The 16,329-nt window shown below is 31.9% G+C and overlaps 1 protein-coding gene across 1 annotated transcript; it reads right to left on the reverse strand.

Annotated features, from left to right (window-relative positions):
• Window positions 1-2,005: 2,005 nt before the first annotated feature.
• On the reverse strand, window positions 2,006-2,380 carry LOC127287541 (ribonuclease H1-like). Its single transcript, XM_051314532.1, has one exon. It carries the CDS (start codon window positions 2,378-2,380, stop codon window positions 2,006-2,008), a length of 375 nt encoding a protein of 124 aa, XP_051170489.1.
• Window positions 2,381-16,329: the final 13,949 nt, after the last annotated feature.

Here is a 16,329-nt window from a genome sequence, read left to right on the forward strand (position 1 = left end):
CGTATCTTTCTTAGATCAGACATTTCTGTTGTAATTTCTGATGTTAAGTCGTCAGCAGTTTCCCAGGTATCTTCCCAATCGTATTTCTTTATATGGGAAAGGCAACTTGGAAATCTATCAGGGCAAAAATTCAGGAGTTGTTTTAATCTTTCGTCCAAGGTTTTGAGCCATTGTGTTTGCTTGCTTATGTCCAGGAAAACAGCCACTCTCCAGACACTATATCTCCCTTTTGGGCTTTTAATGGTCTTGATTTCGAATCATAATTTTCTTTAGACTTGACGATGTGATAATATTTTTAGACGCGATGTCCTGAGTGTCGTTAAGCCTGGTAATTAGGTCACGAAGATAGGAAACGTATGTTTCTAGTTCAGGACCTTGAGGGAAAGCGCTAGGAATCCTGGCTAATTTTCCAAAGACTAATTCGTGAGGCGTAAAGTTAGTTGCCTCGTGAACCGAAGTGTTATACGCGAGCATGCAAAAGGGAAGTAGTCGATCCCAATCGTCAAAATCTTTAGTGTAGCATTTGATGTAATCCGCAAGGACTATATGACTCCTTTCTAGAGATCCGTTAGTCTGAGGTCGATAGCCACTTGTGGTTATTTGCTTAATTTGGAATAGTTTTTCTAATTTTCGCAAAAGAGTACTAATAAAATTTGAACCTCTGTCGGTGAGGATGCATCTTGGTGCGCCAAATTTTGTTATTAAGTCTGTAACTACCGCATGTGCAATTGTTGTACTTTTCGTATCCGGAATTGGTACGGCGATACAGTACTTACTAAAATTGTCTTGGATTGTTAAAATAAACCGGTTTCCATTAGGGGTTGTTCTTAATTTTCCTACTTTATCCAGGGACACCTTGTCGAAAGGTTCTGCGGGGGTATCCGTGATGATCATAGGCTTTCGAGTTTTAGCCCTAACTAGTTTATTTTGTTTACATGTCCTGCATTGCCTGATATATTCGCTGACGTCGTTACGTAGACCAGGCCACGTGTATCTTTCCCTGATACGTCTGTAAGTTTTGTTAATACCCTTATGACCTCCAATTAAACTTTTATGGAACTTTTTTATAATTTCTGATTTGTGAGTTGGGAAGGGAACTTCTATCTTTCCGTGGCATAATGTGATGGGAACATCGCCACCACAGAACATACTTGTAACGAGTTTCTTCAAGTAGTCTTCAGGTAACGAGCCTAACAAGTCCCCAAAGTTCACCAACATACAGCTATGCTGTTTATTTTGCTTGAGGGTTGCTTCAAGACTTTTTAGACCGGATGTCACATAGTTCCAGTTAACAGGATCGAAGTGTCTCTTTTTAACAACTATGGAATATGTTTTATATTTTCCGTTAGGGGTAACAAGGATTTGTCCAATTCGGGGGCATTACTCCTTGAGGTCCTTAAGGTCAATGGGGTTGTTGGATTTTCATTGGCCCTACTAAAATTAACAGGTTGTACGTACGGGGTTGACTGTGCATAGGGTTGTGGAATTGTAGTTGGTGTCTGAAAGGAAATATGTTTTCTCGTCTGGGGCGATTCATTTCGTTTGTGAAAGCATCGTAGTTCAGGAACCTCATCAAATCCTGATTCTTCTCATTCAATTGGTGGACAACTACCTTGCTCTTCAGTTGCCTTTTCAGCATCCTTAGATGTACCTGCTGATTTTCGCTTGTCGAATTCCGTTAGGAAATTTTGTACACGAGATAAAAACAAGTTATCATCATATTCTCCACAAAGGTCACGTGATTGAAGTTTTTCGAGTAGTTCCTCCGTGGCTTCCGTTTCAGAAAGGCAATTCCTCTCAGGGAGCGATTCTTCATCCATTCCTTCGTGATCCCATGCTAAGGTTCGGTTGGTGATATTCTGATTAGTAGACTCTTTTTCTACCATTGATTCATTGAATTTTTTTACCAATTGTTCAACTTCCCTTCGCATGTTCTCGTCTTCATTTTCTGTTATATCACCTTCTTGAGTACTTTCTTCGCTTGCAGTTATATTACGAGGGATTTCTATGACTTCAAAAGAAATATTTTGGTCATAATCCTGGGTTTCTGTTTCCAGAGGTATTCTTTGTTGATTTTCGATTGCTTCACAGCTAATTTGTCTGCCTCTTCATTTCCTTCGATCTCTTGATGACTAGGGACATGTTCAAAAACAACATCGAGAGGTGACAATGCTTCTTCCAATTTTTCGAATTCGACTCGATTTAGTACTGGTTTGTTAGCTGATGTTCTCCAGTCGCTTTCCTTCCACCGTGGTAACCTCTTGGTCATACTGTCGATCAAGAATCGTGAATCAGTGAATATCTTCAAATATTTGTGTCCAGATTCATTAGCTTTGGTGGCTGCAATTGAGGCTGTTTCCGTTGTCCTTGCATGCTCCATTTATGTATACTTCTGTACGAGGTTCAGAAGGTGAAAATGAAAACATTTGAACTTGCTGGTGTTGATCTTCCGAAGGATAAGGTAGGGCCGTTTTTTTTGTTGAGTGTTGGTGGGCGGTCCTGGTGTGGGAAAGACACTTTTATTAGATCGAAAAACGGGAGGGTCAGACTCTTCTGATTCTGAAGGACATGATGATGATTCTTCTGAAGAGGGATCATCTCTTTCTGTAGAGTCTGGTTCGGTTATCGCTCCTTTCCTAGCCCGTAGCCTTGATGCTATTGTACTTCTATCCAAGCTTAGAGGCGCTGATTGGGTCTTAACAGTTGTTTTTTTAGTGTCTTCTTTTTTTGGTCTGCCAACTTTTGGTTTCATTACTGCAGGAGAGGGTAACAAGATTACATTTCTTTTGGATATAGAAGCTTCCTTGTCAGCTACTGATTTTGTTCGCCGAGTCTGGATGCTAGAAGGTCTTTTTAATATGGAGTTTGGCTTTGGGACCTCGCTTGCAGATATTCGAGTTGGTACATTGGATGGTCCAGCAATAGATTCCTTGCTGGTTGTTATTTTACTTACAGGTAATGATCGAAGGGTTGTGCTTGTCTTCATGTCCGTTGGAAAAACGCTTGGAGTAATCGTGTTCTCAGAATTTTCTGATTCTGATTCATCCTTGTCTTTCTCTACGATTGGATTTTCAGATAAGGCTTGTACCTAAGTATTTAATTTTCCCTTTTTATATTAAAATTTGTAGGTATAATCTCGTAACCTAAGTCGCCATCTGGATAACCGTACCCCTGGATTGATTACAGACGACATCCAGTTAATAGGTTCGAAATCACATGCTAGGGTAAATTCTCGACCGTATAGATATGGTCGAAAATTTTCCACAGCATACAGAACGGCTAAACATTCTTCTTCAGCATCATCATATCGACCTTTACCTTCACCTAGCACTTTGGAGTAATATGCTATCGGCATATCTACTCCGTCCTTTTCTTGGGTTAGAATGGCGCCTATTGCTAATTCTGAGGCGTCCGTAGTTAATTTAAAAGGTTTGGAAAAATCGGGGAATTGGAGGATCGTCTCCCGACACAAGTAGGAACGAAGTTTTTTGAAGCTTTGTTTTTGTGGGAGTCCCCATTCCCATTTACTCTCTTTTCTCAACAGGTCGACTAAAGGTTTCGATTTTTTTGCATAGTTTTTAATAAACTTACGATAGTAACCTGTAAGTCCTAAAAATTGTCTAATATTCTTTGGGCTGTCGGGCCTTGGGAAGCTCTTGATCGCTTCGATTTTTGTTGGATTCGGCTTTACTCCTTCTTGACTAATGATGTGACCTAGATAAGCGGTTTCTTTTTTTAGAAAATCACACTTGTCTGGCTGAAGCTTGAGTTGGGTTCCCGTATCCTGTTGAATAATCTTCGGGCTCTTCGGTCACGTTCCTCTAACATATCCGAAAAGATGATTATGTCGTCAAGATATACGAATGCTTCCTCGTCCAACATTCCTTTAAGCACTTCATTTAAGAGGCGTTGGAAGGTTGCGGGAGCATTCTTGATTCCCAGAGGCATCCGGTTATAGTGGTAGTGATCGCGACCGGTTGAAAAATCTGTCTTATAGCGATCGTCAGGGTGGGTTATGACTTGATGGAATCCACTAGCAAGGTCGAACACTGTGAAATATCAAGCACTGCCCAAGCGGTCAAAAATTTCTGAAATATTAGGTAGGGGAAAAGCGTCTCCTATCATCCTTTCGTTAAGGGCGCGATAATCGATCACTAACCTCCATTTGCTCTCCCCAGAATTGTCCATTTTCTTAGGCACAATTAGAAGAGGCGAGTTATACGGTGATGTTGATTTACTAAGGACACCGGCGTTGAACTGCTTATTAATCTGAGTATCCACCTGTTCGGAAGCCTCGTGTGCTCTTCTGTACTGTTTTCTATGGATCACCTTATCGTCAATGGTAGGAATTCGGTGTTGAGTTAAATGAGTACACGTTAATTTTTCTCCGTTTAGGTGAAAGATATCTGCATAGTCTTCGATCCATTTCATTACATAGAATTTCTCCTCGTTGGATAAGTGTGAAGTGTGAAGAGCATCTTTAACCTTCCCTATTCTTTCTTCATACGTGTTGGAAGATTTTTCTACAAGGTCTTCCGTATCGGATTCAGAAGTTTCTTCTCCGGGAAATCGGCAATGTTCGAATGGAATAAGCTCCTGAGGCCCTAGCTCTTGATTAAGTTTGAATCTGACCCGGGGTCAACTAGAAACGAGGCCTTATTATTGACGAGTTCATTTGATGTTAGTTCGACGACGGGGGAATCCTTTGTCTTTGTTCCTGCCCTAAGGATTCGACCGACGTTTGGAATTGCACTGTCTTTTGACGCTCGCAATTGACTCGATTCACCGACGCGTCCATTGGATGAATCGATTGATAGTTTAAATGTTTGGGATGAGCAAGTAATGGAGCCCTCGGTGGTGTCGCATTTCCTTGTTTGGGGGCTTCCCTAGAAGGAAAAGTGTATGGCATGTATGGAGGGTATCCTTGATATGGTGGAAAAGGATAATACATTTGTGGATAGGGCATTGAATAGGGGGGCAAACTTGGGTTAGAAGTGTTGTTCAACCTACTTGATGAGGGTTATTGGAGTTATTGGAGTAGGTTGTTGTTGCTCCTGATGCTCGGGATTTTTTAATATTCGATACGTTGATCTAGTACGATCGGTGTAAAAATCTCTTTCTTCAGCATGAAGGGCCAACTCAAGCGCTTCGCTCATATCGCGAGCGCAACGCGTATCCACGTGTGTTGATATGTCGGTTGGCAATCCTCGTATAAATGAATCTAACGCGAAATCTCTAATCGGGATCATCATCACGCGGCTTTGTGGAATGTTGGAACCTTCCACATTTCCCGGATATTTTTCTTCAAGGGCATGCTTAGCCCCACTAATGAAACTTTGTAACCGGTCATTATAATCGCTAACGGTTTCGGTTTGTTTTATTCTTAAGCCCTCGATGGCATCAATGTACCATTGGTAAGTCTTTGGCGTTGAAAAACGTTTCTTAAGATGATTGACTAAATCGTTTAATGTTGGAAATTGTTTGTCTCTAACGCTTTCCCTGCAGGCCCTTTTAATTTACTTAGTACGACTTTCACGAAACCTGCCTCGGTGGCGGGTGTCATGAAAACCATACTATTGGTAAGATCTTGCAAGAACTCCCTTAGGGGTGGTTCGTTTCCATTAAAACAGGGGATGTGGTGCGTTCCTCTCTCCACGGTAAAACACTCCATCATTGACGTCATAGCCTCAGTTTGATCTAGTGCGGGGACGTGAACGACGTTTAGGTTTATGGTTCAATACTTTATTAGTTCGTATTTAGGTTAGATTAAGATTTCCTAATTGCAAGGTTAATTCTTCTACGGCCAATTCCAAGTTTTTAATCTTGTCAGTTTCTGCTCGTACCATACAATACAAAAATTTTAAAGTTTGTTTTTTGTCTTAAATAGTCGTGGTATTTAGATAACTCAAGATTTTGAAAGGTTAATTGGTCAATTTTTCTTTGAATCCTCTCTGTGTCTCGAAAAAGTATTCTGTGGTAGTGGGGATACATTAGCTTTTACCGTATTATATGTGTAATCAATAGTTATCGTAAGTCATGTACAAGGATAAAAATTTTAACTCAATTTTAAATTGTTAAAATCGAAAGTAAGTTTTTAATTAAAGATTCTTGTTCTGTAACCTTAACTTTAGTCTCATCAATTAGTTGTTTAAGATTACCATTAGAATCAGAGAGAGAGCACAACCATTGAGACAGAAATTAAATTTTTTTATCATTACGCTCAGTGTTAAGTTGCAAAAATATACAATTTATTGTTAATTTTTCACTAAAATTTCCCAATGCTTGAATTCTCTCGTCTAATTCTTTCCACTCGTCCGCAGAAAAACTTGGGCAGTCACTTGTAGTCGAGGTAACATTAATATACATATAATTATACATATGTGTATATATATACATATATATATATTGTTAGAATTGACAATAAAGAAATTTCCTCAATCTCGATTATTATTATTATTATCATACATATAATATATAAAAATTTATATATATATAATTTTTTTTTAAATTATTCACACATTATGCCTTCAATTCTCCAAAAAGAGCAACGAGAAATATATAATGTATTGTAATCTAACACGGTCTCAGGTTACGACTCGATTACTGTTATCCTAAATTGGTTCCTGAAAGGATTTTGGCCCTTTTTATGAAGTTTATCGGGACAGCTTTAAGTTCTTCTGAATTCTTTTTTTTAGAAAAACTGGGATGGCTGAAAGTAGTCACGTATTCTACCTTGTAAATACACAAATTTTCTTTTTCACAATACAAGCTATCAATTTTTTTGATCACTGGGTTAAATGAGTTCAATTGTGAGTCAACAATTTTACTCGAACACGAATTGGAACTAGTACTGGAAGATGTTACGACTGCAGTTTCGTAACGTCTTTGAGCATTTTTGCCTCCGCGATTTCTTGGTTTCTTTGATTTAGGCATTTATCCAGAGGTGAATAAAAATAAATTTAAAACACCCTCTAAATTAAAAACTAGAATCAATTTAACAATTTCGCACGAGCGGCGTAAATTGTTTTATTAATACAACAAATTCGCACGAGCGGCGTAAGATGTTTTTCTTATTATTTTCAATTTTTAAAACTGGAAGGATGTCATTATTTATTGTTAAATAAAACCTTCGTTTCAAATTAATTAACCTTTGCTTCATCTCAATATTTAAATTGAGTGGCCGTTCAACGTACCTAAAGAAGACTTATACTTATAATTAATTATGAAAGCAAAATAGTTTTGATTTAATAAAATTAATTAAAAATTTCACTAAAATATTTCAAGTTATTTATTAATTATAAAATTCCAACTAATCAACCATATTTAATCAAAAATTTGATTCTCCAATTTCTTAGGTTGAAAATTGAATCATACTGATAAATTCGCACGAGCGGCGTAAGATGTCATTTAAACAACAATTTCGCACGAGCGGCGTAAATAGTCGTTTCTACAATTTTAATTTTTACTTGCAGAAGAAATCATTGCTTGATGTTAAATTGAACCTTGATTCCACAATTAATTAAATTTTGCTTCACCTCAATGTTTAAACTGATGGCCGTTCAACGTACCTGAAGAATACTTATGCTTACAATTAATTGTAAAACCAAATAGTATAATTTTACAACTAAATATGTATAGTGATAATTTAGAATAGCTTTATTTCTGAATGCAAAAGTATTACTTGAGCTGTCACTTGATATGGTATTATATTACAGGCCGTCTCTAGTATAACGTCTTACTGTTATGTGAATTTATAAAGTTGAATAGGTTCACAAGAATTTATGATTTTCACGTTTTGTAAATAAATTAAACTTTGCTTCACCTCAAATAATTTGAGTGGCCGTTAAACGTACCTAAAGAAGACTTATGCTTATAATTTTTTTTTATAAAACTTTTATTTCAATAATTCTTGAGAAAATTTTCAACAAAACACAAAAAAAATAAACAGGGTGCAAAAGTAATGAGGCGAGAAGCAAGGGAAAAAACCCACCGCTGACACCATCTATTTGTTGCATTTTGAAAATTAGATTTATTTAATTTTTGATTTTTAAAAATTTACTTGTGTCATTATTGCTAAAATTCAAATCTCTCCGGTTCAAATAGCCAAGTTAAACTTGTTTTTTTAATGTGGAACGTTATTCCCTTTTCTCAGATATCTCTCGCGAATTTAAAAGATCGAATTACAAGAATTAGGTAGCCGAGTTATGGTGTAAATACGATTAATTAAATTTGTTCAATTCTTTTACATCTGTTTTCTTTATTTTAAGGATGAGAATGATACACAACAGTTCTTTTCAATGAAGTGAAAAATGAATTATAAATATATATTGGTTGGAACGATACAAATATTATAAATTCTTACCTATTTCTCTTATAGGCTCTTAATTCTACCGCCCCAATCTCTGGATAAAAGCGGGCGACGAATATAAAAATGTTGTTTTTCACCCTCGGTGAAGTAGATTAAAATTATTGCACCATTATTATTATATGAAATGATTTCCGATCAACCGTAATATAATAATAATAATATGTGTTCTTTTTTTATTGTCTTTAACGTCCTGAACCAATTGAAAAATTTAATAACTAATTAATTAATTTTCGCGGTTTTAATACAAGAAAATAAACAATAACTCTACGCTTGTGAATAATTCACTCCATTATTATTTTTATTTTTACTACTTGCCGTTTTAAAGAAAATAATCGAAACTTTAGTTATATTTATCAAATTGTAAGTTGAGACTGACAGTCCCGTTTAAGCAAATATTCGCGTTCACAAGTTTTAATTTGTGAAATAATAACTCGCGACTCGCGACGTTAATCTGTTTGAAACACTAGAAGACAGCGATTTTTGATGTGTTTCATTTGGTTTTTAAGGACACTGGTTAATTGTCACAGGTTGAGAATTGTGGTGCAATAAGGGTCTATAGTTTCGCAACAAGTCGTTCAACTTATTGAACAAATGCAAGCTTGCAATTTGTTGAAGGCATTGAACTTATTTCTCCTTTTATTTTTGTAGAATATATATCTTTTTTTTTTTTAAAAAAAGAGAAACCGTTTTAATACTTATGTTCTTTCCCTTTTTTTATTGGAAAATCCTTTTTGGAATTTCTTTGGAAAAAGGTACATTCCTTTTTCTGTTTTGAAATTGTAGAAATAATCAGCCTATTTATTTTTTATTTAATATTACAATTTTTGCGATAATAATTTTGGAAAAATTTCTATGGAATATTAGGAATGGAAATTAACCTATGTCCATAATTTTGAAATTGATTTTAGTAAGTGAGTTTTTCACCTTTTTTTCTTCTTTCTCTTATTCAGCGAATTATTTCGCAATATTGTGAATCTCTCAGGCGTAGAGCTCAATTAATTATTAGTCCTTGATTAAATTTGACAATCATTCCATTTGATAATAATATTGGTATTCACCTTGTTCCCTTTTTTTTGAATTTAATTTAGTAACAATCATAATTCGTAGAATATATTACCATTTTGAATCTATTTAATAACAAATATTTTATTTCCCCTTTTAATATATAGTACTATATATATAGTATATATATATAGTATATATAGTAATATATAGTATATATAGTACTTTTTGCGATTTTTATATAATGTCAATGTTAGTATTTACTCTTTTGCTTGAATGTTGAAATAGTAGTATTCATTCGCATTCAGCGAATTTCCTGAGCAAGGGCCCATTCCTAAAACATTGCAACAGAGTTGGTTGTGTTGCAATGATTTAGAGAAAAATTTAAAGTAATCTTTATCTAAGTTCAATGAACTTTTTGTTAATTGATGAATGTAGAAGGGTTCATTACAAACCACCATTGGAACAACTTTTAATTCCGACCCGGCAATTCGACGCCTCCTGTTCATATAATGCTTATTGAAAAGCCAATGTAATACAATTCTTATTCAAGATTTTGTGGAATAAAAGTCTTATTCGAAATTTCGGGGAATAAAAGTCTTATTCGAAGTTCCGGGGAATAAAAGTCTTATTCGAATTTCCGAGGAATATAAATCTTATTCAATGTTCCGTGTAAGAAAAGTCTTATTCAAATTTTCATGTAATAAAAGTCTTATTTAAATTTCCGAGTAATAGAAGTCTTATTCAGAATTAAATGCAAGAAAACTTATTTGCTGTCTCTATATCAGCAAACAAAGTTCACTGTAGCAACAAAACGTTCGCTCCCACAGCAAACTTTTTATATGCGTGCCTGCTATATAAAATTTTTTATTTGAAACAAGTAAATAGTTATTAGGCTCTGGAAAAATATATTTTTATTTCATTCAAATAAATTTTATTTGGCACAAATAAATGTATAAATAAAAGATATATAGATTTATATATTCACATCTTATATATTACATTGCTTTTACCAAATGATAAATTCTATTATTACAATAGTAAATAAAAGAGAATGTGTAAAAATCCTGTTTGAATAATATGGTTTCTTGTTTCTCCTTTTTCAAAATCTAAAAAATTAAAATAATACTAAAAATGTCAATTTGATATTCCAAGAAATTTGTTGTTTAATTTTTATATATTTTTTAACACAATTTCTACACGGAGAAAAATAGTCAGATAATCTATCCAACTCGTGGGACCCTGGAGCGTCATCCTAAAATTGTTTGGAGGGACTATTTCTTGGATAATACAATGAATTCGTCAGCTGCTGTAGCTCTGCAATAGTTAGGACATCTTTTTAATTAGATAAGGTATCCACTAATTGGTAGCCATAACCAATTAATTGAATGGCTCTCTAGAGTCCACGAAATTGGATATATTATGGAACCATTTTTTCGCGTGATAATCCTAAAGAATTTTTTTATAATTTTAATGTAAATTTTCAAAAATACAATTAAATATTATTTTATAGGGTTACCACAAAAATTTCACTTAAATTTTCCCTGACATTTTCTTGAATTGTAAATATTTTTTTTCTATAAAATTTTTTTTTCTATCAAATGAGATTTCTATAAAAAATTGTGTTTAATAAAAATTCCAAAAAATAAAAATTCAACAAATAAATTCTGCTAAGTGATTAATCGGTTGGATAAAATGACGATTATTTATTTATATATTTATTTGCAGTTTACGGGTAGTATTATATATTATTCCTGACTTGTTGTAGACCTGTTTTAAATGTTTTAGTTTTAACTTATTTCCATTGATTATAATAATAGTGTTATTATTATTAATAATAATAATAATAATAATAATAATAATAATAATAATAATAATAATAAAATAAATATTTAATATTAATAACAATAAAATTCATCTTTATTTAAACTAATTAACAGTTTTGTTAACAATAAAATTTTCCATAAATATTAAATAAATTGTGAATTACCGTTTAAAAATTGGTAAACGACAAAACATGCAAAATAGAAATAGCATTTTTTAAAAATTGGTAACAGTGAGAACATAAATTAAACACGCAGTGAATAATTCTTTTTAATCTGTATTATTCTTCCTTGTCACTCGTGTTTTGTTCAATTATTACTTTCTCTTGAAAAGAGTTGTAATAATTATGATATTTGGATGGGATGATGTTATTTAGGCACAAAGATTTTAAATCCTTCAATTTGGCAGCAGGAAGTCCTTGGTAACTGAAGTAGGCTTTTTTAAGATCGTATTTCTTTACATTGACGTTATTCTTTCCTTTTCTAGTCACAAGTGTTTCCAATTCCATTTTGAATGATGTTTTGTACTGCAGTTGGTTACAGTTTTCTTTTGAGACTGATATTTGCTTTAATTTTGAAATTGGCACTTGACATGTTTGTTGTTTATTGTTTTTTAAAATAGTTTTCCCCCAATTCATTTAAGATGACAAATCCTTGAAATCAAAAATCATATTGTAATTAACGATTATGACTTCATAATTCGGTTTCGTTAATTTGGCCCCTTTAATGATGTCGCACCATTCACTGAGACTGAATATCCTTTTACCTTTTGCGTGTTTTTCTATCATAGCGTGAACCGAATCTCCCTCGTTTTGTGTATGCCCTACTTCAAGAAATGAATGCCTAATGTTGACATTAAATCTTGAAGAGGCATAAACAAACATTGAAAAAACGTTTTTGTTTCTATTTTGACCTGCACAATTATCTGACCAGAAGAAAAAATCTGTAATTCCTTCAGATACTTTTCTCTCAACATAATGGAGCAAGCAGCTAGCGACTTCATTCGAACCTTTCCGTGCATCATCTTCACTCCAAACATAGCAGTGAGCAGCATGACGTCCAATATCGTATATTGTAAAGTTATAAACGGAAAGTTTTCGTTTATAATATAATGAACTTGCCTCAGTTTTTGGAGTCAGCAAAACCTTCTCAAAATCAAAGGTGGCCATACATAAATATTTATTTTCTTTAGCCATTATTTTTTCTTCATCTTTTAATTTTCTGGACGTTTCCTTATTTTCAATATGAATATTGTATGTATTTGATAAACTCCTTTTTTCCTCCTCTGAAGCATTTTTGAATTTTTCACAAGTGTCGCATTGGTCTTTTTTTGGTTTGAAAAAACCGATATTAAATTTTGTATTAAAAACATTATAATAATGATGTTTTGTAGCCATAGGTTTCTTCTTCTCAGTCATCCAATCAACATACATTGTGTACATTTTGCTTAAACTTAACATCTCTTCTAAATATTCTCGGTTTGAATCTTTTCTCGTATAATGGGAATCCACTCTTGAAAACATATTTATGTGTTCCATTACACTTGCTGTTACTTCCTCATCAATAGCTCTAGGTCTTGTTTTTGACGTACCTCGTTTGTCGATTAAAACTGAGTCACCATTTCGAAATTTTTTGAAGGCAGTATTAATAGTCTGTTTACTTATATTCAATGTGTTTAGGAACATTGATTGACACACAACTATTTTCTGATCTCTTTCATTGATGCTATACGTTTTGCGGTAAATTCTTTCTTTTCTATCTGGATTATCCAAATTACTGCTTTCTGAGACGTGTCGCAAAATGAAATCATATTTTCGGGAATGGTCTGCTATGCTCCAGTATTCTTCAAAAAAACATTTTCTTGCTGACTCGGAAATTTTTGTTTTACATTGGAATCTACATTCAGAACCACAAGTTCTTTGAATAGAACGTGCTTCAACATTTTTTTTGTTGAACGTGAAGTATATTTTAATCCTAGATTTACTGACTTTTTTGTGACATTTACTTTCCATTTTTCAGGATGACATAATCTTTTTCTTGATTTTGGCTCATCTGGTTCTTCGATCGTCCTTTTCTCTCCTTTATCCATAGATTCACTTGAATATTTGTCAATATTTGAATCAATGGATACTTTTTCTCCATAGTCTTTAGGAATTTCTATATCGTCATCTGAAGATAAAAAAACTTCTTCCTGCACCCCTGAAGACTTGTTCCAAAAATCCAAATCAACCTCCAAGTCATCATCATGATTTAAAAGTTCAGTGTCATTTAAAAAATCGCCGTTTACAAAATTAGAGTCCTTTGAAAAAGTAGACAAATTTGGGTTTAAGAAATCAAAATTATCATTTGAAAATGAATTGCTCATATCAATTTCGGGTATTTTATTTTCATTATTTTCTGGTATCGGTAGCTGACCACATAAATTATTATTTGTCTTGATTACGATGTTTCCTGAATCCATATCAAATAACTTATTCATCTCTTCAGATAAATCTGTATCGAAAAATGTTAAAAATTAATATAAGTTTACATTAATTTTTCTTATTTATGGGACGCATGAATAAGTTCTAAAATTAATTTGTTAAAATTTCCATTTCTTAGAATTTTCTTTTACCGAATTTTTATTTGATCGAATTATTATTTGACAGAATTTCTTTTCAACTGATTTTTTACATTACAGAATTTTTATGTAACCGAACATTCACTTGACAGAACTTCTATTTAATCGAATTTTCATAAGCTCGATTTTTTAATAAACAGAATTGCCACTTAGACGAATTCTTATTAGACAGAATTTTAATAGAAAGAATTTATTTTTATCCGAATTTTTATTTTTTAGAATTATTATTTCACAGAATTTTCATTTCATCGATTTTTCAAATTACAGAATTGTTACTTAACGAAATATTCATTTAACAGAATTTCCTTTTGATCGAATTTTTATGTGTCAGAATTTTCATCTTTTCGAATTTTCATTAAACAGACAATTCATTTAAACAAAGTTTTATTAGGTAGAATTTTAATAGAAATAATTTACTTTTAGCGGAAGTTTCATTTCTTAGAATTATTATTTAGCAGAATTTTAATTTAATCGATTTTTAACATTGCAGAACTTTTATTTAGTCGAAATTAAATTTAACAGAATTTCTATTTGATCGAATTTGGATTTGTCAGAATTTTTATTAATTCGAATTTCCACTAAACAATATTTATTTAGACGAATTTTTGTACGACAGAATTTCCATTTCACTGAATTTTTATTTGTTTGAATTCTTATTTGAATGAATTCTCATTTGAAGGAATTCTTAAAACGTCGAATTTGCATTTGTCCGAATTTGCAAATGGTCGAATAAGCATCCGGCAGAAACGATTCAGCGCGAATTTTAAAATTAACCAATCATAAATTTCTTGATAACTTCTGATTGGTTAATTTTAAAATTCGCGCCGAATCGTTTCTGCCCGATGCTTATTTGGCCATTTGCAAATTCGGACAAATACAAATTCGACGTTATAAGAATTCTTTCAAATGAAAATTCGTTCAAATAAGAATTCGTAAAAATAAAAATTTGGTGAAATGGAAATTTTGTCATACAAAAATTCGTCTTAATAAATATTCTGTTTAATGGAAATTCGAATTAATAAAAATTATGACAAATCTGAATTCGATCAAATAGAAATTCTGTTAAATTAAATTTCGACTAAATAAAAGTTCTGCAATGTATAAAATCGATTAAATTAAAATTCTGCTAAATAATAATTCTTTAAAATGAAACTTGCGCTAAAAGTAAATTCTTTCTATTAAAATTCTACCTAATAAAAATTCGTTTAAATGAATAGTCTGTTTAATGGAAATTCGAAAAGATGAAAATTCTGGCACATAAAAATTCGATCAAATGAAAATTCTGTTAAATGAATAATTGGATAAGTGACAATTCTGTAATGTAAAAAATCGATGAAATAGAAATTCTGTGAAATAATAATTCTAAAAAATGAAACTTCACATAAAAGTAAATTCTCTATATTAAAATTCTGTCTAATTAGATTTCGTCTAAATGGCTATTTTGTTTAACAAAAAATCGAGCATATGAAAGTTCTGAGAAATAAAAATTCGATGAAATAGAAGTTCTGTCAATTGAATGTTCGGTTGTATAAAAATTCTGTAATACAGTAAAGCAGATAAATAGAAATTCCGTCAAATTAAAATTCGGTTAAAAGAAAATTCTATTTAATGAAATTCTAAGAAATGGAAATTCTAAAAAATTAATTTTAGAACTTATTCATGCGCCCCTTATTTATTTTGGTTAATTATTTATTTATGGCAATCAATTATTATAAAAACGATTTTTAAATATATATTTTATTGTTGTCAAATTAATGAAAAATTATTTAAGGAAAGACAAAATTTTATGTATTACAAGATTTTATGTTTATATTATATTTTTATTCCAATTATTTTATCTAAATTATTTACCAGTTGAAGTAGATGCTCTTGAATCCATTTCAAATCAAAGTATATTTTGGAATGGTTAATTCTGTATTCTCACAAATCTACACAAAAAACGGTAGACGTAAATTTTAACTTAATTACATTTTATTTCTTAAATTAATAATTACTTTTTGAATAATTATTGATAAAATTTCACATAATTTTATAAACTTAACTTTGTTAACTTTTTAAACTTCGTAAAAGAATTATAATAAAACTGAAGGTTTATAATCATAAAATGTATTATAATATTTATTTATAAGAATAATTTAAAAATATTTCATTAAAAAGATGAAATTGTATATAAGAAGAATTTTAATCATATTTGAATTTTACTATAAAATCTTATTTTACAAAGTTCCGTTTTTATAATACAAACCAGCTCAATTAATATGTTGAAGAATCCGTAAGAAATCCATTTCTCTACCTAATTGTTCAGCATTTTTAAAACTAACGAATTTTCTAAAAAAATATCACAATTATATTATGTAGATAATTAAATAATTATCTCTTCAACAAGATTATGGAATGACATTCCGTTCTTTGTCAATTGTCAAAAAATGAAATTAGGAGCAAATGAAATTCTTTTTTTTTGACAATATTGACAAAAGACATAACATGCAGTAATTTAGATTTCAGAAAATTTTTTA

This window comes from Leptopilina boulardi, unplaced genomic scaffold (assembly GCF_019393585.1).
Source record: "Leptopilina boulardi isolate dan_hultmark-lab unplaced genomic scaffold, ZJU_Lbou_2.1 LbouV2_371, whole genome shotgun sequence".
NCBI lineage: Eukaryota > Metazoa > Arthropoda > Insecta > Hymenoptera > Figitidae > Leptopilina > Leptopilina boulardi.